General features: G+C 35.5%; 1 protein-coding gene across 2 annotated transcripts in view; it reads left to right on the plus strand.

Annotated features, from left to right (window-relative positions):
* Nucleotides 1-26,302, plus strand: part of XPR1 (xenotropic and polytropic retrovirus receptor 1) — a 217,494-nt gene that overhangs the window by 119,833 nt on the left and 71,359 nt on the right. Inside the window, exons 3-6 of one of the 2 annotated variants that reach the window (XM_055084191.1) lie at nucleotides 9,601-9,702; nucleotides 21,475-21,698; nucleotides 24,008-24,157; nucleotides 24,428-24,511. In XM_055084191.1, coding sequence (XP_054940166.1) covers nucleotides 9,601-9,702; nucleotides 21,475-21,698; nucleotides 24,008-24,157; nucleotides 24,428-24,511 — 560 coding nt within the window. The remainder of the gene's footprint in view (nucleotides 1-9,600; nucleotides 9,703-21,474; nucleotides 21,699-24,007; nucleotides 24,158-24,427; nucleotides 24,512-26,302) is intronic. The other variant, XM_055084192.1, reaches the window with a different exon arrangement.

Here is a 26,302-nt window from a genome sequence, read left to right on the forward strand (position 1 = left end):
TCTGATCACAGTTATTCCTCTGCTTAAAATCCTTCAAAGATGTCTCATTGGTCATAGGAAGAAGGCTAGTCCTTTGTTCTGCAAGGCCTGACTGATCAGGCCCCTGCTTGCCTGTCTAGCCTTAACTGCCATCACTGTCCCCTTTGCTCCCTGGATTCCAGTCACACAGGCCTCTTCAGTTTCTCAAAGGTACCATGCTCGTTTCTTTTTACAGTATCATGTTATATGCTGTTCCTGCTGCTTGGAGTCTACTGCTCTAGCAAATGCTTACTTATCTGTCAGATTTCATCTCAAATGACACTTTCAGAGACTCCCACACTACCCCTCCCCCAGTCCTTGCAGACTAGATTGGTCCCACTGCTGTTTTTTTCTCATCTTTACTTTTTTCTTCAAAACCCATACTACACTTTGTATATTTGTGTGAGTATTTGATTAAAGTCTGTTTCCTTGGGTAGCGTGAGGGCAGAGTTTATGTGTATTTTGCTTATCATTATATCCCTAGCACCTGCCTCATTGCCTGGTGCATGCGAGGAACTTAATGCTTGTTGAATGAATGATGCCCGATTAGTTCTATTTCTACTTCACCAGTGATTTTAGAGTAACATTTTAGTGTTTGAAATTTTCTTTGCCATATGCTTTATATAACTTACCCATCTGTTGATGAAGTAGCATTTGGGAAAAAATAGAATTTCAAGTTATTTATTCCTGATTTGTAAATCACACTTTTAAAAAAAAACTCAGAACACCTTTTTTTTTTTCTTAAAAGCATGAAACCAATAGTGCTAAATGTTCTTCCTATATTTGATGGAACCTAGTCACATGTTAATTTTTATTTATCAGCTGTCTTCATTTATGTGTAGTTTTTGAGAAACTAAGAAGCCATAGAAACTACTGCATATGGAGTGTAATAAAAATGCAAAGAGATGGTGGTAATATTAAAGTTCGTGCCTCTCAACCACAGAATCATATTACTGGAAATTGTAATAGATATTCTTCACCCCCTTCCCTATCCTCCCCCAGCCATTCCCCCTCCACCCCCAAGAAGGATTGTGTTCTTGTAAATAACTTTAGAAACACAGTATTACTACTTCTCCTTCTTGAAGAATAATAACAATGTTTGTTAGCATAGTAAAGCTTGCCTTAAAGCAAAGTTTCTCAACTTTGGTGGTGGTGACATTTTGGGTTGGATAATTCTTTGTTGAGGAAAAGGGGAGAGAGAAGATGATATACTGAGCATTGTAGGGTGTTTAGCAGCATCCATGGCCTCTATCCACTAGACTCCAGTAACACCCTCTCAGTTTTGACAACCAAAAATGCCTCCAGACATTGCCAGGTGACCCCCAGGAGACAAAATCATCCCCAGTTGAGAACTACTACATTAAAGGGATCAGTTTAACTCTAGACTCATATTTCCCAAACTTATTTGAATTCCTTGAAATTCTTCTTCTTTTCCTTCATCTGCATACCTAATGTCCTGGGAAATGCTATTTTAAATTATCTTTTAGTAAAGCTAAACTAATTCTACCTTTTTCTTCTACTTTTTAGACTCCCGCTTAAAACTCTTCAAAACTTTCCATTGCACTTTGAATAAAATTCAAACTCCTTAACATGGCCTTCCTGCATGTAAAGGCCTTTGCCTACTTCCCTAACCTTACTTCCTATCACATCATGCTGTCAGTCCCATTGTGACCTGCTTTCAGGTCCTCAGGCACCCAAGTTTCTTTCCTAATGTGCTGTTCCTTCTGTAGGTAATCATTTTGCCCTTGCTCTTCCTTATCTTTTAGGTTCAGGTTTCAGATTAAATGTCATCTCCTATGGAGAGGTCTTTTCTGACCATCTCTTACCCTGCCAAAAAGGATAGTCATCCATCCCAATACCTACCTTCTATCTCAATACCCTGTTTGTTGCCTTCACAATACTTTACAGTTTGTAATTATTTGTTTATTTGTGTGGATTTTTTTTTTTCTGCCTTAGTCATTAGAATGCAAACTCTGTGAGGGCTGGAGCCACATCTATCTTGTTCATCATTATATCTCTAGCATTTAGCACAGAGCCTGTCATCTAACAGGCACAATAATTATTTGTTGAATAAATAAATAAATGTGCTTTAATTTATAGTGTGTTTCTTTTATAGGGTTAAACTTGGAGTTAAATTATTTTTATTGAGAGATAATTCAGATACCATAAAATTTCACCCTTTGAAAGTGTATAATTTAGTGGTTTCTAATATATTCTAATATATTCACAAGGTTGCACAACCATCACCACTATCTAATTCCAAGGCATTTTCATCACTCCCCATCCCCCTTTCCCCCAGCCCCTGCCAACCACTAGTCTACTTTCTGTATTTATGGATTTGCCTGTTCTGGACATACCATATAAGTGGAACTTTATAATATGTGGTCTTTAGTGTCTAGCTTCTTTTCCTTTGCATAATATTTTCAAGGTTCATCCATGCTGTAACATGAAATACTGCTACATTCTATCTTACAGCCGAAAAATATTTTATTATATGGATATGCCGTGTTTCATTTATCCATTCATCAGTTGCTAGACACTTGGATTGTTTCCACTTTTTGGCTATTATGAATAATGCTGCCATGGGCATTCATGTATAACTTTTTGTTTTCACTTCTCTTGGGTATATACCTAGAAGCGGAATTGATGGATCATATGGTAGCTCTATATTTAATTTTATGAGGAACTCCCAGACTGTTTTCCCAAGTGCCTGCACCATTTTACATTCCTACCAGCAGTATATGAGGGTCCCAATTTCTCTTCACCCTTGCCAACACTTATTATTGTCTTTTATTATAGCCATTCTGCTGGGTATGAAGTGGCATTTTGGTTTTGATTTGCATTTCCCCAATGACTGATGATGTTGAAATGTGCTATTGGTCATTTGTATATCTTTTTTTGAGAAATGTCTATTCAGATCCTTTGCCCACTTTTTAATTGGGTTCTTTGTCTTTTAATTGTTAAGTTCTAAGAGTTCTTTATATATTCTGGGTATTCGATTCTTATCTGACATATGGTTTGCACGTATTTTCTCCCATTCTGTGGTTGTCTTTTCACTTTCTTGATAGTGCCCTTTTATACACAAAAGTTTTTAATTTTGATGAACTCCAATTTAATCCATATTTTCTTTTATCACTTATGCTTTAGGTGTTTTATCTAAGAAACCATTGCCTCATCTAAGGACATGAAGATTTATGCCTGTTTTCCTTTGAGAGTTTCAATACTTTTCAATTTTATATTTAAATCTTTGATCCATTCAGACAGTTTTTGTATATGATGTGAGGTAGGGGTGCAACTTCATTCTTTTGTGTACAAATATTTAATTGTTGGAGTTTTGTCTTTTTAAACTTTAATAAAGAATCATAATTTTCTCAAAATTATTATGAAACAAATATGTTTCATTTTTACAATTAAAAAAAGTAATGTATGGAGCACATACTGTGTACCAGACATTATGTTGGGCATAGGATCTGTAAAGATAAAACAGATAATTCTTACCTTCAGTCCCTCACAGATCTGGAAATTAAGAAACTTGAAAGTATTGATAGTAATAAAAATTTGAATGGAACATATAAGATATTTGAAGAAGTTACTAGTGGTTTTAAAGAATTGGTTTTTGAGTATGCTAACACATATATATGGAATCTAAAAAAAAAATGTCATGAAGAGATTAGTGGTAGGACGGGAATAAAACACAGACCTACTAGAGCATGGACGTGAGGACATGGGGAGGGGGAAGGGTAAGCTGTGACGAAGTGAGAGACCTACTAGAGCATGGACTTGAGGACATGGGGAGGGGGAAGGGTAAGCTGTGACGAAGTGAGAGACCTACTAGAGCATGGACTTGAGGACATGGGGAGGGGGAAGGGTAAGCTGTGACGAAGTGAGAGACCTACTAGAGCATGGACTTGAGGACATGGGGAGGGGGAAGGGTAAGCTGTGACGAAGTGAGAGACCTACTAGAGCATGGACTTGAGGACATGGGGAGGGGGAAGGGTAAGCTGTGACGAAGTGAGAGACCTACTAGAGCATGGACTTGAGGACATGGGGAGGGGGAAGGGTAAGCTGTGACGAAGTGAGAGACCTACTAGAGCATGGACTTGAGGACATGGGGAGGGGGAAGGGTAAGCTGTGACGAAGTGAGAGAGTGGCAGGGACATATATGCACTACCAAATGTAAATTAGATAGCTAGTGGGAAGCTGCCGCATAGCACAGGGAGATCACTCTGTGCTTTGTGACCACCGAGAGGGGTGGGATAGGGAGGGTGGGAGTGAGGGAGACGCAAGAGGGAAGAGATATGGGAACATATGTATATGTATAACTGATTCACTTTGTTGTAAAGGAGAAACTAACACACTATTGTAAAACAGTTATACTCCAATAAAGATGTTTAAAAAATTTTTTAAAAAAAGAATTGGTTTTTGAGAGATTGCATGTGAAAATAAGATGACATGGTAAAAAATAAAAATGTTCCTAAAAATTGCTGTAAAAAGCACTTGATGGTGGTTGCTATGCAGTAGGAATATTTTACCTTGATTAGGACTCTTAGAGTCATTTGCTATTAACTTAGTAATTTAGGTGGTGGTCGATGAGAAAGAAATTGTCTGACATCCATAAATACAAGGTAAAGATAAGACCATAACAGAAATGACAAAGAAATCTCTCACTCATTCTCTCTCTCCCTCCTCTCTCTCTCTTTAGTATAACTGAATGAATTAATATTTATTTAACTAAGAGCAAAGGGCTCTTTACAGAAGTGGTCTCTGAGTCATTCTTTGCCAATTCTGGGTTTTTTTTTCACCCCTTTGTCTTCCTTTTTTTTTCCTCTTGATGCTAATCTTATATTTGTTGATATATCTTGCTAAGATTTGCACTTATTTACAACAGCTTTCTTTGAACTGAGTTTAGTCTTTTGTGACTAATTATTGAGTTAATAGTTTTGTGACTAATTGACATTAGGACATGTTAGATTCATTATATTAGTCTGCACAGGCTACTATAACAGAATACCAAAGACTTGGGGGCCTTAAACAACAGAAATTTATGTTCTTAAAGTTCTAGAGGCTTGAAATGCGAGATCAAGGTGCCAGCTCTTCTAGTAAGGCCCTTCCTGGCTTGCAGAGGGCCTTTTTGCTGTTTCTCACATGGCCTTTACTCAGTGTGCACGTGCAGGGAAGAGAGGTGGGGAGGGAGGGAGAGGGACATCTCTGATGTCTCTTCCTCCTCTTATAAGGACAGGAGTCCTTTTGGAATAAAGCCCCACTCTTATGACCTCACTTAACCTTAATTACCTCCTCAGTGTCCTATCTCCATATCCAGTCATATTGGGATAATTTGGGTGGAGAGCACAATTCAGTTCATAACACCCATGTAACACATTGTAGTCACTTTGATATTCTTTATTTTACAATAAGAAAGTACCGTTAGTCTCTGTAAAACTTACATTGTTGCTGGAGGGGGTGAAAAAAAACCCTTACATTATCTAGGCTCTCTACACCTATATTTCCTCACCTATACAACAAGAAACTTGGACTAGTTGATTTCTGAATGCTGAAATTCTCTGTTCCTTCAATTTAGTTACTGATTTCTAATATTATTCAGCAGATAGGTTTTAGGAAGCATCTTATAATAGAAATTCATGTTCTGTAAATCAGCATTCTACCAACTCATTACTGAAGTGAAAGTCTTAGTCATTCTATGTATCTCTAAATTCTGACATAGATATTTTTTTCAACAAGCTATGCTGGTTAGGTTTTTACTATATTCTTTTAAACTAGCTATGCTGGTTAGGTATAATTTAAAGAATTGGGTGTGACATGTTTCTTTTTTCTTCCAGTTAATAATACCTTTTATTTATACAATAAAATTTATCCTTCATAAATACATTTCATTGTAATGGATACAGTAAATACAACATAATAAGTGTAGACAGCAAAATGTGAGAATCCCTCTCATACTTACTCCTCTTTCAAAGGAGTTAACCACAATTAACAGTTTGGTATGCATCCTTCTAATCTTCTTTCTATGTACATATGAATATTAATTTATATTTTTTCATAAATGAGATCATGCTGTATATATTATTTAAATTTTTCCTCAACATTGTGTCTTGGGATTTTCATAAATACCAAGATATATGCATATAATTTTTAAAATGGCTGCATGGTGTTATATAATGTTATTGTAATTTATGTAACTATTCCCGTTTTGTTGGATATCACTTTGTTTTCTTTATCACTATTAAAAGTAATGTGCAGAGATTCCTTTAGAATATACTTCCTACATGTGGGATTAAACACATTGAAAATTTTGATAGTTACTATCTGTCTTCCTAAAAGGCTTTACAGATTTACATTCCACCAACAGGGAGTGATAGTGTTCATTTACTTTCACCACTGCCAAAATAATACCACTATTTAAAAATTGATTCCAATCCAATGGTTGAAAAATTATATTTCATTGTTTTAAAGTTGCATTTATCTGATATCTGGGATGTTGAACATCCTTTCACTTGTACACTGTGTATTTTTCTATAAATTGCTCTAGTTTACCCATTTTTCTTATGGAGTATCTTTTTAATATTGATTTGTAAGAGTTTTGTAAAATATATTTTGCGTGTGAATTCTTTATTTTAAATGTTGCAGATATGTTTTCCCTGTCTGTTGCTCATCTTTTAACTTTGCTTGTGGTATCTTTTGGAATGGAGATTTTACATTTTGTGAGAATGTCAGTCATTCTCTTTATCGTCTCTGTTTTGTGTACTGTGTAGGAAGGCCTTCTTCATGTAGAGTTATTTAATTTTTTGTAGTATTTTATAATGTTTCTTTAACTCCATTTGGAGTTTATTTAAGTGGGTAGCCAATTCACCCAATCTTAATTGCTATGTAGTCCATTCTTACTGATTTGATACCATTTTATCTCAATCTAAATTTCTGTGTTATGCAGACCTATTTCTGGACTCTCTGTTCTCTTTGTTGTTTTTCTAATTTCCTTACCAATAGTGTACTTCTAATTACAGTAGATTACTGTGTCTTTTGAAATCTGAGATGACAAGAACATTTTCCTTCATTTAATTTATTTTACACAGCTATTCTTGACACTTTTATCTATAGTTTTTTTCCTCTTCTCTCTCTGTTTGCTATTACTTCTTAGTGTTGCTGTAATCTTACTCTACCCTCTTCTGATTTGTGGCTATTAAGTTATATGTGAACTAGAAAACTAGATAACAGACTGCTGGTATTTTAGATAAAATAGTCTCTAGATCGAGGAAATGAAGAATTCATATGACATTGATTCGTGGGTAGAATGTTCATGCTTTAATACATAAAATTTGTTGCATGCGTTTTAGTTTCTCAGAGGCTTAGATTTTTTGTTGTTTCTAGGTTCTTAGTAATATTTTGAATAGTTGATGTTGCTGAATATGCAACCTATATAAAAACATTCATATATGTTAAAATTATTTTTTTAATTGAAGTATATAGTTGATTTACAATACTCTGTTACTTTCAGGTATACAGCAAAGTAATTTAGTTATATATACATATATTCTTTTTCAGATTCTTTTCCATTATAGGTTATTATAAGATATTGAATATAGTTCCCTGTGCTATACAGTAAATCTTTGTTGTTTATCTATTTTATATATAGTAGTGTGTATCTGTTAAGCCCATACTCCTAATTTATTCCTCCCCTGCAAAATTATTTTTTAAACAGAAACTACATTTAAATCACTTTGAGGGACAACTTTCTTTATTTCCATCATTTTATGGTAATGAAAGTTGTCTGTTAATAGGGAAACAAAGTAAATATGACCAAGCCCACTTTTTGCTTTGGGGTTTTCTTCTCTAACAATACAATAGAGAATAAAATTAAAATTAAAAAAAAGGAGTAGGTAAAGTAGAGTAAGATTTACTCTTCTTCTATATCAGCTATAACCAGATGTATTATAAGAGCAGCATCTGGAGAATTCCCTGGCTGTCCAGTTGTTAGGACTCAGTGCTTTCTCTGTGGGGGCCTGAGTTCAATCCCTGGTCTGGGAACGAAGATCCTGCAAGCCACACAGCGTGGTCCCCCAGCCCCACCTTGCCACCAAAAAACAAGAGCAGCATATGTTACCATGGAGCATCTTTAACTCAAGGTCAGCTTTAAAAAAAGCTTTGACCTGCTTTATGGTTTGGAAAAATAATTCTCACTGGCCTTGGGCAATTATAGCCTTTATTGTACCTAAATTGCTAAGCTTACATGAGGTACTTTAAGAAGCTGTCTCTTCTTTACTGCACAATCAGTAGAATCCTGCATTAGCTTTTCAGTTCTAAAGCATAAGAAATAGAGAAGTAGTAGTGCTATTTTTTTTTTTACATTTGTATATTCAAATTAAATGAATAGATTCAACATGCTTTTTTAAACTTCGTTTTAAGCTTTTGTTTTCTTTAAAATATCTCTGGTACTATGAGTTTGTGTGTGTGTGTGTTACATATTACTTAGGGAAATACTGTTTCTCTTATTACTGGACAGGTGAATTATTTAAGGGTTTCCAGGATTGCACTAAGATTTGGAGCATCTGAGGGTCATAAAAGAACCTGTACTTTTTCTAGACATTTCAAGCTTAGAGTGCCCCAGAGATCCAGAAATAGGGTAGTTCTAAATTATGATTAGCATCTGGAGTCTAGTCAGAGCTCACTTGGGCAAGAAACATACCCTTTTTAGGCTTGGGGTTCCTGAAGCTATATGTATCTATACTACGAGATTCAGTAAATCAATATGCTGTATGACAGCTCACAAAGTGGATCCTGCCTGCAAAGACATATATTGATTGGCCCACACAGTGTTTTTAAAATACCTAGATTTATGGCTTCTGACTGAAAAATTGGAAGATCTGACAACCTGAGCAGCAACTAGCTAGATGGACTTGTGCTCTCCACTTCACCAGAATCCATACCACTACTTATCCTGAATGTGTCAGTTGCCGTTTATCAACATACTTGTACAATTACCCACTTACTTAACTCATTTGTGTTCCTACCCAGTAACTGAAGGTTTGGAATATCTAATTTATAACCATCAGTCTACATCTCTTTCTCTGTGTCTGGTGCAGCTAAGGTAAAAATGAGTAGATAGCAATTTAATATAGGTAGAACAATCAACTCATTTTTTCCAGAAACACATTACATATTCATGTCTTCATTATCTGTTGCATTTTGTGAATGCAGTACTTAATCCTGAGATACTTAATTTACTCTCTGCTGAATCCTACTCACTTCACCTCCCAGCACCTAGTCTGCCTTGATCACCTCTGCAGTAGTGTCTTCTGAAGTCTTATGAACACATATTTTGTCCACCACTCTAAGTTTATTATAGTAGAGATTTAGAAAACTTCATTCAATTAAAAAATAATTGTGTTCCTGTGAAGAGGACTTTGATTAGCCTTTTCTTAATATAGTTCACAGTTCATTTTTTTCAAAGAAATACATATATTGTTGTCATTCAAAGACTAAGAAAGTAGTAATTTAAATTTTTATTTCCCTAGTTTTCCTAGTTGGCCTTTGGACACTAAATTTTAATATTGTTTTCCTTGCTTTCAGTTACAGATGAGGACACAGTAAAGAGGTATTTTGCCAAGTTTGAAGAAAAATTTTTCCAAACCTGTGAAAAAGAACTTGCCAAAATCAACACATTTTATTCAGGTAAGTAGTTGTTTGGTACAATATACAAGAGACAATTTCTGCTGCTAAGGAAGTAGTAACTCTACCATGTCATTGTTGAAACTTCTGATCATTTAAAAATTGGGGCTTTTCTTACTATATTGCAATTAAAGGATATTTTCTTTAGCCGAGGAATGCATCTGGTACTTCACTGTTTGAGCCTTATATGGTCATTGCCTAGTTCTCCTGCAGTTGCAAGGATTTCAGGACCTCATTATGACTCAATACCTTGAGCTTCACTGTGGCCCAGTCCAAAGCATTAAAGAGTCAGAAACTTGGTTTTATCATTTCTCTCAGAGCTGAATGACACAGTTGCAGCTTATTAATTATGTCACTTTTATGCCTTTCTGTTGTGTGGAACACTCATACCTGTCTCTCTAGGACATGGTCTCCAGAGTAGCATCTACAAGATGCTCTTGAGAAGAAAAGAAAATATTAGAAGAAAATATTAGAACTTCTATTTATTTATGTCTGACCCTTTAAATTGTTATTTTTTATATATGTTTACTCCCCTACTCCTTTAACATCTGTTTTTTCATTTCATAGAACTCAAATTTTTTGACTACCTCATTCTGTTCCATTTGACCAGGCCCCTCCCAGAATTACTTTCATTTCCATCAGTCCTTGAGCTTTTAATTCCTTTACCCTCATTGCCTTGTATTGATTGCCTCTGCCTGGCAAATCTCCAACCGTGGACCAATCCAGCCTTTTACCTTCTTCATGCCTACCCCCAGGCTGCTTAGGACAGCTGGGGAAAAAAAAATCACAGCAGAACAAATTTGAACCACTGTAAATACATTGTTGCATTCTTAACTATGTTCTCAAAGCTGCCTGTGGATCCTGATCAGTGCCCTTTTTCATATTCCAAAGTGCTTTTCTAAACCCTGTGCCATTCTCTTGAATTCTCTGACCCAAGCATCCTCCCCATCATGTTCATTATACCTCCTACTTTACAAATAAATATAAAGGCCTTCAATTCCTGTTGGTGTGTAATACTTATGCACATCTGTGCCACTCCCCTCCCCCCAAATACCTATAGATATTCTTACCCTTATTTATTTTCCTCCAATATTTGTAGAAAAGATATACCTCTTCAGTCTATGGCAAATTCTATAACTACTGACTGAATTTCAGCTCCTGGAGACCTTGTTCCAGAAATTATTTCCTCTAAGAAAATAACTTTCCTCTAACTTGCCTTTTCACTGGATTAGTTTCCTTAGCAAGTCACTCCCTTTAAACAGAAAATAAATAAATAAAAAAGGAAGCAAGGAATTCCCTGGTAGTGCAGTGGTTAAGAATCCGCCTGACAATGCAGGGGGACATGGGTTCGAGCCCTGGTCCAGGAAGATCCCACATGGTGCAGAGCAACTAAGCCCGTGCGCCGCAACTACTGAGCCTGCACTCCAGAGCCCGCAAGCCACAACTACTGAGCCTGCATGCCACAACTACCGAAGCCTGCACACCTAGAGTCTGTGCTCCACAACAAGAGAAGTCACCGCAGTGAAGAGTAACCCCCGCTCTCCACAACTAGAGAAAGCCCACGCGCAGCACCAAAGATCCAACACGGCCAAAAATAAATAAATAAATAAATTTTTAAAAAATAAAAAAAATAAATGGGATCACCTCATCTTGAAAAAAAGGGAAGAAAATATCTTAACTCTGTGTTCTCCTTCTCATCTTTCATTTATGGCTGGATTTCTTCCTAGGCAGAGGAAGTAGTTTATGCAAAGGCACAGAGCTGTGAAAGGGCACAGCGTATATGCACATCCTTTTCACTATGTTACAAGCACCTAGAAGGCAGAGACAAAACAGAAATATTATTTGAAACCATGCAAATGCATAGATTTTCAGCAAGGGAAAAATGTACAGAAGGAATTACAGTGTTCAAGGACGAAAATAATTTCGACAATTAGGAGGTAAGAGGATAAAGAGGAACCAGCAATGTAGACAGAGGAGAAGGCAGCCATATAATGTAGAATGAGGAAGAGGAGACTAAAAGAGGAAGGCATTTGCAGTGGAAAGAGTATTTCGACTGAGAAAAGTCTATTGGGTATGATCTAAGGTTGTAAATGAGAAATATAAAGGTCAAGTTTATTAGCATTTTTCTTTTACTGTGATGTTCTGGGAAGGATCTCTGAACCCAACTCTAATTGGATAAATTAGATTACAAAAAGTAGATAAAGCTTCCTGATTTACAAAGAAAAATAAATATCTCCTCTTAACAATAGATACATACTTTATATGTTTTGAATTAACAGTAAAAAATACATACAAATTATGACCTCATTACACAGACAGATGTGTGTGTTTTATGTGTTTGCATGCGTCTGTATATGTATGTGTAATATATTTGATTAAAAATATTTTCTCATGAAACAATACTTATTCTTACTACTTATAATATATTCTATATTCTCTAATTGTTTCTATTTGATTTTTTAAATGCTGATTTATGATACACTAAGTTGCTTTCATGATCTCATATTGGGTTACAACCCTCAGTTTGCAAAATGGTATTTTAGACTTGGTTACTTTTCAAAGATAATTTTAGGCTTTCTACTATTAAAAATTTGGGGGCTATGATTTAATGACTTCCCTTCTCTGTGCATATTGGCAGAGCCATTAGGGCATGTCTCTTGATGTCATCAAGGAGTAGGTACAAATTGGTAGTCTTCAGACTGACTTTTTGCCAGGTCAGGAAATGATGGGTAATATGAAGACATGATTGACAGAAGTAGAATTGGTGCTTGTCCTAGATAGTGTCATTTTTCTCCTTATTTAGCCACCTTCTCCATGACAGATTGTCTTGTATACTACAATCCTCAGATACTAGGGCACATGAACTATAAATAATATAAGGGTGAGTTCATCTTATAAACCCTACCTCCACCCAGTTACATCTCACAAATTATTTAATGGTCAGTTAAAAATGGTTATTTTTTAGGTGAGATATAGTATTGACTGAAACCTTGAAGTACCCCCTGCCCAAATGCTATAAAAGCTAAACCAACAAAACAGAATGAATACTACTAAAATATGGATGTATTTATTTTCATAAAAGTCTATTACCTATCAATTACATTTTGGATTTTTGAACCTTACTATTTTTTTGGAAGACGTTTACCATGTAACCTTCCTTGGCCTCTATGTACTTACTTGTAAAATGAGCAAATTGATTCCCAACCCTCGGGATTTCACATGTAAGGAGTCAGAAGCTATTTTCAGTATTTCACAAAACCTAATGTAAGTTATTTTATTGTTCTTTTTTTATTACATATTTTTTGGCTAATAAGATATGGGTATTTGTTTAGATTTATAGGTAAAATCTTCAAACATTTGAAGACCATGGGAAGAGAGGGAAATTTTTTAAAGGAGGTATCCTTTTGGTGATAACATTGCTGATCACTGACCTAGAGTTCTCCCAGGTGTCTTCTCGCACTGAAAATGATATCAGTCAATACAAACTGAAGGTTGTAGTGCTAGAAACTTTTTTTTATGATGACTAGTAATGTCCTTTTCCATTGGGAGTACAAATTACTTCATGTCACATCTTTCTCTTTTCTCGAACCAGTTTGCTTTCTCCCTCCATTCAAAATACTTGGCTTCTAAGCAGTATTTCTATGCAGCTACATTTTTAAAAAATCTTAGACTACATCTTTTGCTTTTAATATTCCACAATTAAAACAGGCAAGCCCTTTTTATTGGTTGGAATATTTTAAATATCTAATTGCTTTTTCCTTTGTTTCTAAAGGAAACAATTTCAGGGTTTTTATCTGGCTTGTCCTAATTTTTGACTTCAGTTTTTATGTTAGGAACTCACAACACTGTTATGTGCTTTTCCTTTCTTTACCAAAAAGGAGGGAGGAAAGGAAGGAAATCACAGTAGTGTTATTTATAAGTAGGAAAATAATGGTAATAGAAACAGATTTATTTCTTGGCTGTAAAATATTTTCAGTCTCCATGTAAATATAAGACCAATTGGATAATAGTTACTCAAAACTATTCCTATTATACAGTTATTCCTGTAATCCTATTATATAGTATCTTGCTATATGTTTACTTTTCTTTATTCTTACTGAATTTGAGGCACTGTATAACCACTGAGTATGTGTAATGAAACATAAGAAACTCTCACTGAAATACTAAATGTTCATTTCACAAGTGATTATATGTATTTAGTACCCACAACTGTGACTTAATGGCTAGTTTTGTTCTTTGCTTATTCATGTGTTAAAATGTGGATTAAATATATTTAGTTAAGTAGGGTGACCATAGGTTTGTAATATTGTTTAAAATTCTGTTGTCTTAGCGTTTCTTCCTACATCATTACAACGGAATCAGTTACTTTTTTTTTTTAATTTTTAAAAAATATTTATTTATTTATTTGGCTGCATTGGGTCTTAGTTGCGGCTTGTGGGATCTTCATTGCGGCATATGGGATCCTCTGCTGTGATGCCTGGGCTCCTCTCTAGTTGTGGCGCGTGGGCTCCAGAGTGTGCGGACTCAGTAGTTGTGGCGCGTGGGCTCTCTAGTTGTGGCATGCGGGCGGCATGTAGGGTCTTAGTTCCCCAACCAGGGATCGAACTCACGTCCCCTGCATTGGAAGGTGGTTTCCCAGCCACTGGACCACCAGGGAAGTCCCCAGAATAAGTTACTTAAAAGCTATTAAAGGATGGGAGGTTAGGGGAAGTTGGGGAAGTGAATTAAAGCAGCTAGAGTGGCTTGCTTTCTTGCTAACACATCTGATGAAAATTAAAATTATTTACGTTCTGTGCACAATAAATGTTGCTTTCTTCATTTTCTTTAAAAAAGTGATTGATAGGCTTCTATTAAAAACAAGCCATGGGGGCTTCCCTGGTGGCGCGGTGGTTGCGCGTCCGCCTGCCGATGCAGGGGAACCGGGTTCGCGCCCCGGTCTGGGAGGATCCCACATGCCGCGGGGCAGCTGGGCCCGTGGGCCATGGCCGCTGGGGCTGCGCGTCCGGAGCCTGTGCTCCGCAACGGGAGAGGCCGCAGCAGGGGGAGACCCGCATACCACAAAAAAAAAAAAAAAAAAAAAAAAAAAAACAAGCCATGGGAAACCAACCTTTTCTTTGTCTTTTCTTCTTTCTTTCCTCCTCCTTCCCTCCTAGCTTTTCTTTTCGTTTCTTTCTTTCTAAGACTGAAAGCATGGGCAATGCCCACAGTCATGGGGTAACAGGTTTTTAGGATGGCATCTTCACAAAAAAGCAGACTATCATCTAAATTAGTGTTCTTTTAAACAATTGTAGGTTGCAACCCAATAAATGACCCACAGGGTCAATAAGTGACCCACAGGGGTCAGCACATTTTAAAAAAATATGAATGGAATACAGTAGAATGGAAAATATCAGAGTACATCTAATATATTTCTTTACTAATTATATCTTTTTAAAAAAATTATGATATTTGTTATTGTAGAGTTGTACGACGTACTGTGGAAGCGAACATGAAGAAGCATAAATGGAAACGTTTAAATTTGCCAGATCCTCTTGGAGGAGTGTGTTCGGGAACGGCTGTGTGGGGAGTGGGGAGAGCTGGAGTATGGTGTTCTAGGGCAAGGGAAAAACCTATCCAGATGTGTAATGCATTAAAGTCCATGACATATTTGGGGGTGAGGAGGATAACAAATAGTCAGCTGAGGCTGGAGTTGTAAGAAAATAAGGAGTGTTATTGATTAGAGAGAAAAGTGGAATGGAAGAATAGGATGCTATTTTCACACATGGAGGTTTTAGACTTAAGTATTTGAGGTTGTCAGAATTTCAGGTCGTAAGAACTCCAGATAAAAGCAGTGCAAAAATTGGATGTAATGCAACAAGATTAACTATCCTGAATCACCTATAATGGGTCAACATTCTTATAAACTTACTTTGTATTTCAGGTAACAGTGAAATCCATAAATTGAATCAGCAAGATGATAACATTGAAAGACAAACAATATAAGTATTCTAAGACATTAACTTTATCAAGAAATATTCTTCAGTTGCATAACATAATAGCTTTGCTATTTTGAAGATACCTTGTATTTCTAAAATAGCTTTTCTAAAAGTAAAAGTATGTATACAAATCTCGTTAAAACTAAAAAAGATCTTGATAATCTGTTTTTAGCTCTTTGAGGGACACATAGGTACTTTGAAAGTTCTTGAATGGTTATTGGAAATTTTTATCAAATGTTTTATTATCAGTGTATGAGAGCTTATGGCATTAAACAAATATTAAGATAATAATCTGTTCATATTTAGAGTGACTTGATTCACTGGCATGAATAGAAATTGGAATTTATTGCCAAAATAGGCTGTTTTCATCAGTATATATAAAATTGCTTAGGAATATTCATTTTTATTTTTTATAACTGTATTTGTAGATTTTCATTCATAGACCAAAATATGTTTTATATACACATTTAATACCTCTTTTTAGGTTCTGTGCTGTTCCATGTATTTGAGCTTTTTGGAGATCTAACTTTAGAAAACTGAGGTATCATTGCAAAATAGACTTGGACACTTGGTGTCAAAAGCAGTGTTTCTCATCCTTTTTAAACCTATGCCCCTTTGATAAGTTAAAAAAATCTCACACCATAACTGTAGTAATATTGAATTTATTTTCAAGTAACATATGCTTTATCCTCGACACTCCCACATAGAGATTCTCTTTCATTATGCTCTTCTAGACAGTCATGCCTTAAGGAAGAGAATCACTAGTTTAAAGAAAGTAGCAAAATACCCTTGAAAGTTTTATTTTTCCTTATTTCTACATAGGAACTTGGATTACTAGAGAGAACTTTTTTCCTACATATCCATTCATTCATTCATTCAACAAACATGGATTGAACCTGCTATTGCAAAGATGAAGATGGTAGTCCACACAAAAAAAGTGTATGTGAATGTTAATAGCAGCATAGTTTATATAGTAAAAAGACTAAAAACAATCCAAATGTCCATGAACTGATGAATATTCAAACAAAATGTGGTGTATCCATACAGTGAAATACAGTTCATCAATGAAAGGAACAAACTACTGATATGAAAAGTAGTTTCATACAAAATGAATGAACCTCAAAATCATGCTAAGTTAAAGAAGCCAGACAGATACATAAGACTACATATTGTATGATTCCTTTATATAAGGTGTCCAGAAAAGGCAAATCTGTAGACACAAAAAGCAGATCAGTGGTTACCTGGGGGTGGGAGTGAGGATCAACAGCCAGCAGCCATGACAGAAGTCATGAGGTAATGGAAATGTTCTAAAATTGGATTGTGGTGATGATTGTACAACTCTACAAATTTACTAAAAAATCAGCAAACTTTATGCTTACAGTGGGTGAATTTTATGGTATGTAAAACGTACCTGAAAAAAAAATATTAAAAAAATTGTTCATCATAAAAGATGAGGAATATAGAACCATTGCCCTCAGAGAGCTCACAGTTAGTAAATAAAGCAAAAATATAAACAAAGAATTATATGCAGTGTTCTATGTATGCATATATGTAGTCCCATGATAGCCTTAAGGAGAGAGCTTCAAATTGTGACTGAGAGTTGTTAGACAAGAAGAATTTTACATAGAAAATGATATATATGATTAGCCATGTAAAATGAGTACGGAGTTTGCCAGATGGAGAGGCTCTTTGTTTGTTGACTTATTGCTGGCATACAGGTTCTTTTTCTATCCATTTTTGGGGGCTTCTTACATTTTTAATATCCTGGTACTGAAAGATGTAAATAATTACAAAATTTATGTATTGACAACTCTGGCTAAGGAAGCTAAACAAATAGCAAACTCATAATATTAATGTTTTAACAACAAAAGTCGATCATTCATGCTACTTAGGATATTCTGGCTTTTGGATCTTACTAATTACCTGAGGCTTTTAATTAGCATAGTAATTTATAGTGGACTTTGGATAAATTTCACATTCTTTCATTATATATGTGTTTGTATTTGTGTATAATATTTTTTCGAATAGCTATTAAGTGGTTGGGACATAAATACTTAAGTTGTTTGAACCTAACTACTTAATTGAAGTGTTTGGTATATTTTTCGGCCTAGGAGCATCATGAAAAAATTGCTGAGACGTAAAGTGCACTGTGAACCAAGAAGTTCTATACTGGTTTTGATCATGAGAATAATAAGACAAACACATATGCAATAGAAATGCTTAACTTGTATTTAAAAAAACCCTAGATTCATTTTCCCTTTGACTTAAATGTGAAATTTGAATATAGGTGAATAGTTCCATTTCTTACAATATGGAAGACTACAAAACACTTAAAAACTGTATAGCAGTGGTCCCCAACCTTTTTTGGCACCAGGGACCGGTTTCACAGAAGACAGTTTCTCCACGGACCTGGGGGGCAGGGGATGGTTTGGGGATGATTCAAGCATATTACATTTATTGTGCACTTTATTTCATTATATATTACAACATAATAATAATAGAAATAATTGTACAACTCACCATAATGCAGAATCAGTGGGAGCCCTGAGCTTGTTTTCACTTGCCACTCACTGATAGGGTTTTGATATGTCTGCAAGCAGTTGATTTATTATGGTCTCTGTTTAGTCAAACCTCTCTGCTAACGATAATCTGTATTTGCAGTCACTCCGCAACGCTAGCATCACCACCTCAGCTCCACCTCAGATCGTCTGGCATTAGATTCTCATAAGGAGCGCGCAACCTAGAGCTCTCGCGTGTGTAGTTCATAGTAGGGTTTGCACTCCTATGAGAATCTAATGCCGCCGCTGATCTGATAGGAGGCACAGCTCAGGCAGTAATGCGAGCGATGGGGAGCGGCTGTAAATACAGTTGAAGCTTCGCTGGCTTGCTCGCTGCTCACCTCCTGCTGTGTGGCCCAATTCCCTGGGGGTTGGGGACTCCTGCTGTATAGGATATGCAAATTTTCAGGTACAAAATAAAACATATACTTAATATGGCTGGCTATAGACATAAAAGAAAGTATCAAAACCATGAGCAAAGAATAGAAACTATCAAAATTGACTTTTAAAAATAACGAATTAGAAATTTTAAAATGATAATATAATTACTTAAATTAATATCTTAATCATTTAAACTGTAAATTAGTTAGACCTTAAGAGAGAATTTATAAACTGGTAGTGTTGAAGTAGTTACTCAGAATGCAGCACAGAGATAGAGAGGAAAATATAAGGTATGTAAAAGACAGAACAAAAAGGTCAAGAAGTGATAGTTGATATCTATGATTTGCTTTTTCCACTACCCATTCCATATTTCCTTTGCCCTCAGCCAGTACCTTAGCTGGTGAGGGTTCTTTACTGGGTGGGATAACCGAAACTTTAATTCCTGAAGGGGTTGAATCCTTAGTAATTCTGTCTTTTTTTGATTGCTTTAGTTTTGCATTAACTTCTGTTATTGGTCATGGAAGTACTAGGATGTGTTCCAGGGAGTCTCCTGGGTGGCAGACACAATCCTCCTTGCTACTGTTGTGTTGTCTATTCCCCTTGGTAATCAGAATCACTTTAACCAGTAAACACCTTCTTTGCCTACTGGTTCAATGGTATGATGAGTCCAAAAAAGGCCAGGTGGCAGTCTCATCTTCCAATTCAACAGAACCATTGTTGTATTCCTATGAAAGAAGCATTTCCCCGTGAGGACTAACCAACGGGCAGAGGTCAAGTTGCAGGTTGAGTGGATTATTAGATATAATAGTGAAAGGAGCCACTCCTACTTCCACCCCTTCATTCCTAGACTGTGAATTTTGGCTGTGGTTAGGATAGAACCAAACAATGGTCTCAATACTGCATTCTGAAAGACAGAACCCCAGCCTTTGAGAGTTTTGTCTCCCAACTCATTTCAGTAAGCCTTTATGTTAGGCCAGCTATTTCTGGGTATATGATAAAACCATTTTATTCCATAGATATGCTCATTGCTTTACCACCATGAAAATGGATAAGGCATTCCAGTTGATAGTGGTGCTAGCCAGAGGCATTATAAGCAGGGAAGGCACATCCATATAAAGAAAGCACTTGTTCCAAAGAGGACAAATCTCTGCCCCCTGCATCCAGTGCATGCAACCTGCCACTAGGTGGTTGGTCAGTTCCAATGAGGAATGGTGTCATTTCTGGGGCTCGTTGCTAGTCTCTGCTGCCAGGTAAGTAGCTGCATTATTCGATGCATAGTTTCATACCGGGTGCTAGAGGCTGTGTTGATTTGCACCAGGGATAATACCACATCTAGAATAGCAGCTGCCTTCAGGGTGACCATTACTGATTAAGTTTAACAATAATCCACACTCATTCTTCAAGATTCGTCCAACTTCTGCACAGACTAACCAGATGAATTAAATGGAGATGTGGTAGATAACATCATCCCTGGTGGTGGCACTAACATCTGAAGCTCCCCTAGGGATATGTTTGTGCTTCTGGCTTACTGTCTTGATAGGGAGAAATTCCAGAACTTCCACTAGCCCTTCCTCCCCTGGGTCAGAGTCAATGTGGAGATTCCACCAGTAGCCCAGTATTTCTATTCCAGTTATACATTCCAGAACTGGAAATATAATCATAGTGTGAGCCTGTGAACCAACTGGGTCCACTGAGTTAAACCTGGGCTAATATTCCATCTATCATTTGAACAACTGTAAATCTCCATTTTCATGCTGGACCAAATGGCATTTGGAGTCTTCAGAAATTTGCATCAGTTCAAAGTATGTTGTAGACATAATTCTAAGGTGCCCTCCAAAATCCCTTCCCCCTGATATACACATACTTTCTCTCAGTTATTCAATCAAACACTAACTAGGTGCTGCTATAAAGGATTTTGCAGGTATAATTAAGGTCTCAAATCAGTTGACTTTAAGAAAGTGAGATTATTCCAGGTAAGCCTGACTTACTCATGTGAGTCCTTAAAAGGGAATGAGCTATTCCTGAGGAGAGAGATTCAAAGCATAAATACTCACAAGGTTGTGCAACCATCACCACTATCTAATTCCAGAACATTCATCACCCCAAAAAGACCCTGTACCCATTAGCAGTCACTCCCCGTTCCTCCCTCCCACCAGGCCCTGCCAACCACTCATCTACTTTCTGTCTCTGTGAACTTGTCTGTTCTAGACATTTCATATAAATGGAATCACACAATTTTGTGGCATTTTATGTCTGGCGTCTTTCACTTAGAGCATTATATCTTCAATATTCATCCATGTTGTAGCATGTATCAATACTTCATTCTTTTTTTGTGGCTGAACAATATTCCATTGTACATATATACCATATTTTGCTTATCCATTCATCAGTTAATGGACATTGGGTTTGTTTCCACTTTTTTGACTATTATGAGTCCCAGTTTGTGTATGTGTACAAGTTTTTGTGTGCATGTATATTTTCAGTTTTCTTGGTTATATACCTAGGAGTGGAATTGCTGGATCTTAAGGTAACTCTATGTTTAACTTTTTGAGAACTGCCAGACTGTTTTCCAAATTACAGTGCGGCTGTACCATTTTTTCTCACTCTTCACGGCTTTTAAATTCTGTGTCTTCAATCTTCATCTGTAAAAAGAAAGGGTACACTTCAGGTTTTGCTGGGGGGAAGTGTGGGGTAGAATGAAAGGAAACATGTTTTTCCTATCTAGTTCTAAATGTTAAATGTAGCATTTTTTTCCCTAGAAATTTTAGGGAAACAGACTAATTAGTAAAAATTCAGACGTCAGTGAGAACTTTAACGGGCTTTATCTTGATGATATGAGAGTTCTGTTTTACTTCTTATAGAAAAGCTCGCAGAGGCTCAGCGCAGGTTTGCTACACTTCAGAATGAACTTCAGTCATCACTGGATGCACAGAAAGAAAGCACTGGTGTTACTACACTGCGACAACGCAGAAAGCCAGTCTTCCACCTGTCCCATGAGGAACGTGTCCAACATAGGAATCTTAAAGACCTTAAACTGGCCTTCAGTGAGTTCTACCTCAGTCTTATCCTGCTGCAGAACTATCAGGTACTTCAATTCTTACTGTGGAGGATAGACCCTTTAAATGATTGAGAAATTAAAATAAATGGAATTTCCTTGAGCTATACTAATGGGTCAATCCAAAAAGGGAAATTCTTAGCGTGTCATTATTCTTTCTGTTCTTATTGGGATTTCAAATGTTCTTAATTGGCTAAAAACCAGGTTATCAGAGATGGCAAAATAATGCTAACAGGACTTCTGTTTTTGAAGATCAGTTTTCCAAAACCTTTTTGTACAGTATTCAGGAGTAGCCCTTGACTCAAAGAGTAATAGTTTGCTTCCTATTTTTAGAGGCATCTATAAGTAATGAGTAGAAATAAGAAATAATATATGTCTACCCAACCACTGCTGGCTATGTAAGAACTTTTATATTCCACCTACAGCAAAATTTCCATGAAAGCAGCTGTATAGTTAACTTTCCTGCAACTAACACGAATAGTGTAAAAGATACTGACTTTTCAACTTTCCACTGAGAACCCTTTCAGTTTTATTATCCACAGGCTGCAATATGACTGTATTTAAAACAAAAACAAAACTTGCGAAAGAAAAGAAATTTTAAAACCCAACCTAAAAAGTTGAATTACCATGTATGCTAAATTATGGAAATGCTTGGCATTTATTCATTTGTAATTCTTTATAGATTTGTTCACATAGTTAAATCTATAAAGAATATATTGAAAAACAGATTATTCGTTAAATAATAAACATTTAAATAGGCAAAAGCATCTCCCTAATCTTTAAAGAGACCTTATGTGCTATTATTTTTCCATTTTATTCTTTTGATTATTACTTCTAATCTGGTTAAGATCATTACAGGATCATACACTATATAAAAACTAGAGGTTATATAATACAAGTACTACCATGGGTAAATATTGGAATTTTAAAATAAAAAGTAATTATAGTGTCATATCTGAAGTAATCTAAGTTTAATGCATGTACTTATTTCCATCTTTCCCCTTCATAATTCTGCTTTCTTTTTTGGTGATTTAATATTTTAACATTCAAAGAAGAACTCAGAAAATAACTTTAGAAGAATAGGAAAGTATTATATAAGATATATATGATGGGAAATTCCTTTCCTTTGAAATTTACCCATAGCTTTATAATTTATCTTTAAAAAGAAACAAAAATGTGTTTCTTCTTGCTTATGTGATATAAAATATTAACATTTCATATTTTATTAATTATGCTTATGCATTACAGGGAAATAACCTTGTTAAATTTTACTTTATTAACTTTGCCAGAAGTTTTTGTTTTGGGTCATTATAAAAAGCTTCTTGAAAATAATTGTTAATTATAAAAGTTCTGATCTGTCCTTTATCCTTTGAGACTGTCTATCCTGTAAGAATACATTTATTTTGAAAATGATGAGAAAGGAAAATGAATTGAAAGCAGTCTCCAAATCATGGTGTATACACCCAAGGAGAGTTTAAGATGATCCATTAAAGTATGAAAAAAAATATTAACAAACAGGCAAGCAAGCAAAACCTAATTTGGAGTGACTGCTCAATTTTTTTTTTTTACTGATGGCGATATATGATCAGCAAATTTGGGAGACCTCTGATTTAAAGAACCTTGCAAATCCACAATTTCATGCTTTTTTGTCTGTTGATTAAAGAACAACAGGATTTGAGAATATAGAAAAGTATAGTATTTTGATATTGTAGAAATGGAGGAAAAGTACAAGCTCCTACCCATTATCAGCAAAACCCTGTAAGTATGATCACTTCTTCTTTTCCACTGACTCTTTGCACACCCATCCCCAAACAGAATGGATGGAAACAAAATAAAAGTTAAGAAAAATAGATGATTATCCATTTTCTGTGCTTGTTCATACATGCTTGCATAGCAGGGGGAAATACATAGCTATACCAGGCCTGCAAAAAGCAAAGAACTAATAAATGTATTGAGTTCATGATAAATCCAGAGTATTTTCTGAATATATTCTTTTGATCAAAGAAGCAAAATAACATAAATTAACTATTTTGAAAACAGTTGTACATAGGAAAATGGAAATAAAAATGTTTTGAGTTTAGGACTTCCATTAATTTACATGAAATAAAAATAATAGGGTTCATAATCCAGAGTTTCTTTGTATTACTGATAGCATACTACCTTGAAATGAATAAATGAAATAAGAAAGAAGAGTCTTATCTTTTTATAGTACATGCTTTTATGAAAGCATTGCCATTTCCCTCGGTACTCAATCTTCAGTCAACACAAAGTGCTTATTATTTTTCATCTTCTCTCTTGGTGGTGGAAATTATAGTAGTGTTTCTCATTTCTTTCTGTAGAATCTGAATTTTACAGGGTTCCGAAAAATCCTTAAAAAGCATGACAAGATCCTGGAAACATCTCGTGGAGCAGATTGGCGAGTGGCTCATGTAGAAGTAGCCCCATTTTATACATGCAAGAAAATCAACCAGCTCATCTCTGAAACTGAGGTACAGGAATCTCACTTATATACCACATATTTTCAATAACATTAATGTCTTATTTTTAATGAAATAACTCCTCATTTTTATTCTCCTTTTGTTATTAGTTGCTGGCTTTAAATACATATATTCTTACTCATGATTTTTTTCTTTTGCTTTATTCAGTATATATTCACCAGGGGGTTATCAGAATACCATATGTATAAATGGTTCAGAATTATTTATGCAATACTCAAGTTCAGTATAACCTGCGTCAAAAGTTAACAATGTGTCTTTTAGGCTGTAGTGACCAATGAACTTGAAGATGGTGACAGACAAAAAGCTATGAAACGTTTACGTGTTCCCCCTTTGGGAGCTGCTCAGGTTCGTATTTGTTTCCAGTTGTTTGGTTGGTTCGTTTTACCTATTTAATAATCAACATGATCTGTTAGCTGATAAAATATACTAGTTTCATTACTTTAAAAAAGGTTTCAGCCAAAGTTTATAAGTATTTATTACTATTGCTATTTTCACTTTAAAATATTAGTTGCCAGGTCTCACTTCATAATACATTGTAATGTCTTCCCACCTTTCTCTTCTTATCCTGTACTACTTCTCTTGTTTATTCTTACTGACATGCTAACTTAGACCAAATGATTAAGAGGAGATATTTACCTGATGGTATGGGAGTGGGAGGGCTTCAGATAGTCTGGGCTACTACATACTTTCCTCTAAAATGCAATAGTTGTGCCTAAAAAAGCATTTATTAAATGATATCTACATAGTAGTTATACCAAAAGACATTTAAGTGATATCTTCTGTGTCATAAACTAAATCTCAGTAAATTTAAAAGGATTTAAATCATAGAAAATATGTTCTGTGACCAGAATGGAATGGAAATGAATAACAGAAAGATCTTCCTCATCTCAATAAAAGGTATTTATGAAAAACCTAAAACTAATATCATACTTAATGACAAAACACTGAATGCTTTCTCCCTTAACTAGGGACAAAAAAGTGTATTCACTCTTACCACTTCTATTCAGCATTGTACTGGAGATTATGGCCAGTGTAGTAAAGTAAGAAAAAGAAACAAAAGGCATTTAGATTAGAAAGAAAGAAGTAAAACTGGTGGGGTTTGTTTTGTTTTTGTTTTTTTTTTTTTGCCGATGACATGATGACCTATTTAGAAAATCCAGTGACTCTATAGAATAGCTACTAGAGCTAATTAGTGAGTTTATTAGCAAGGTTTCAGAATACAAGATCAATACATAGATATTTAGCATTAAATCTGACAAAAGATGTGCAATACTTTTACATTGAAAACTATAAAACATTATTGAGAGAAATTAAAGAAGACAGATACATGAGAGAAGTTAGAAAACCCAGTATTTTAAAAATATCATTTCTTCCTAAATGGATTCATAGATACAACCCAAACTAACTCAAAAATCTCAACAGGGCTTTTAAAAAATAATTATTAAGCAAAGTTTTAAATTTATATGAAAGTACAAAGGACCAAGAATAGCCAGAACAACTTTGGAACAGCTAAGTTGAAGGATTAACACTATGTGGTATCAATCTTATTAAAACTACAGTAATCAAGACAGTGTGTTATTAGTGTCAGGATAGGCAGAAAGATTAATGGAACAGAATAGAGAATCCAAAAATAGACCAATAAATATATGAACAATTAATTTTCAATAAATATGCAAAGGCAGTTCACTGGAGAAAGGATAGTCTTTTCAACAAATGGGGCTGGAGAAATTGGCTTTCATATGCCAAAAAAAGAAAAACAAACCCACAACTTCCATACATTCTTCATATCATGTATAGAAATTAATTTTACGTGTACCATTGACCTAAATGAAAACCTAAAACTACAAATTTTTGAAGAAAATATAGGAGAAAGTCCTGGTGACTTTGGGTTAAGCAAAGATTTTTTAGAAATGACACCTAAAGCACTTCACCAAGATTAAAAACTCCTGCTCTTCAAAAGACAACGTTAAGAGAATGAAAAGCAACAGACTAGGAGAAAATATTTTTTTTTTTTTTTTTTTTGCGGTACGCGGGCCTCTCACTGCCGTGGTCTCTCCCGTTGCGGAGCACAGGCTCCGGACGCGCAGGCTCAGCGGCCACGGCTCACGGGCCCAGCCGCTCCGCGGCATGTGGGAT

Source organism: Physeter macrocephalus, chromosome 4 (assembly GCF_002837175.3).
Source record: "Physeter macrocephalus isolate SW-GA chromosome 4, ASM283717v5, whole genome shotgun sequence".
In the NCBI taxonomy this organism is placed as follows: domain Eukaryota; kingdom Metazoa; phylum Chordata; class Mammalia; order Artiodactyla; family Physeteridae; genus Physeter; species Physeter macrocephalus.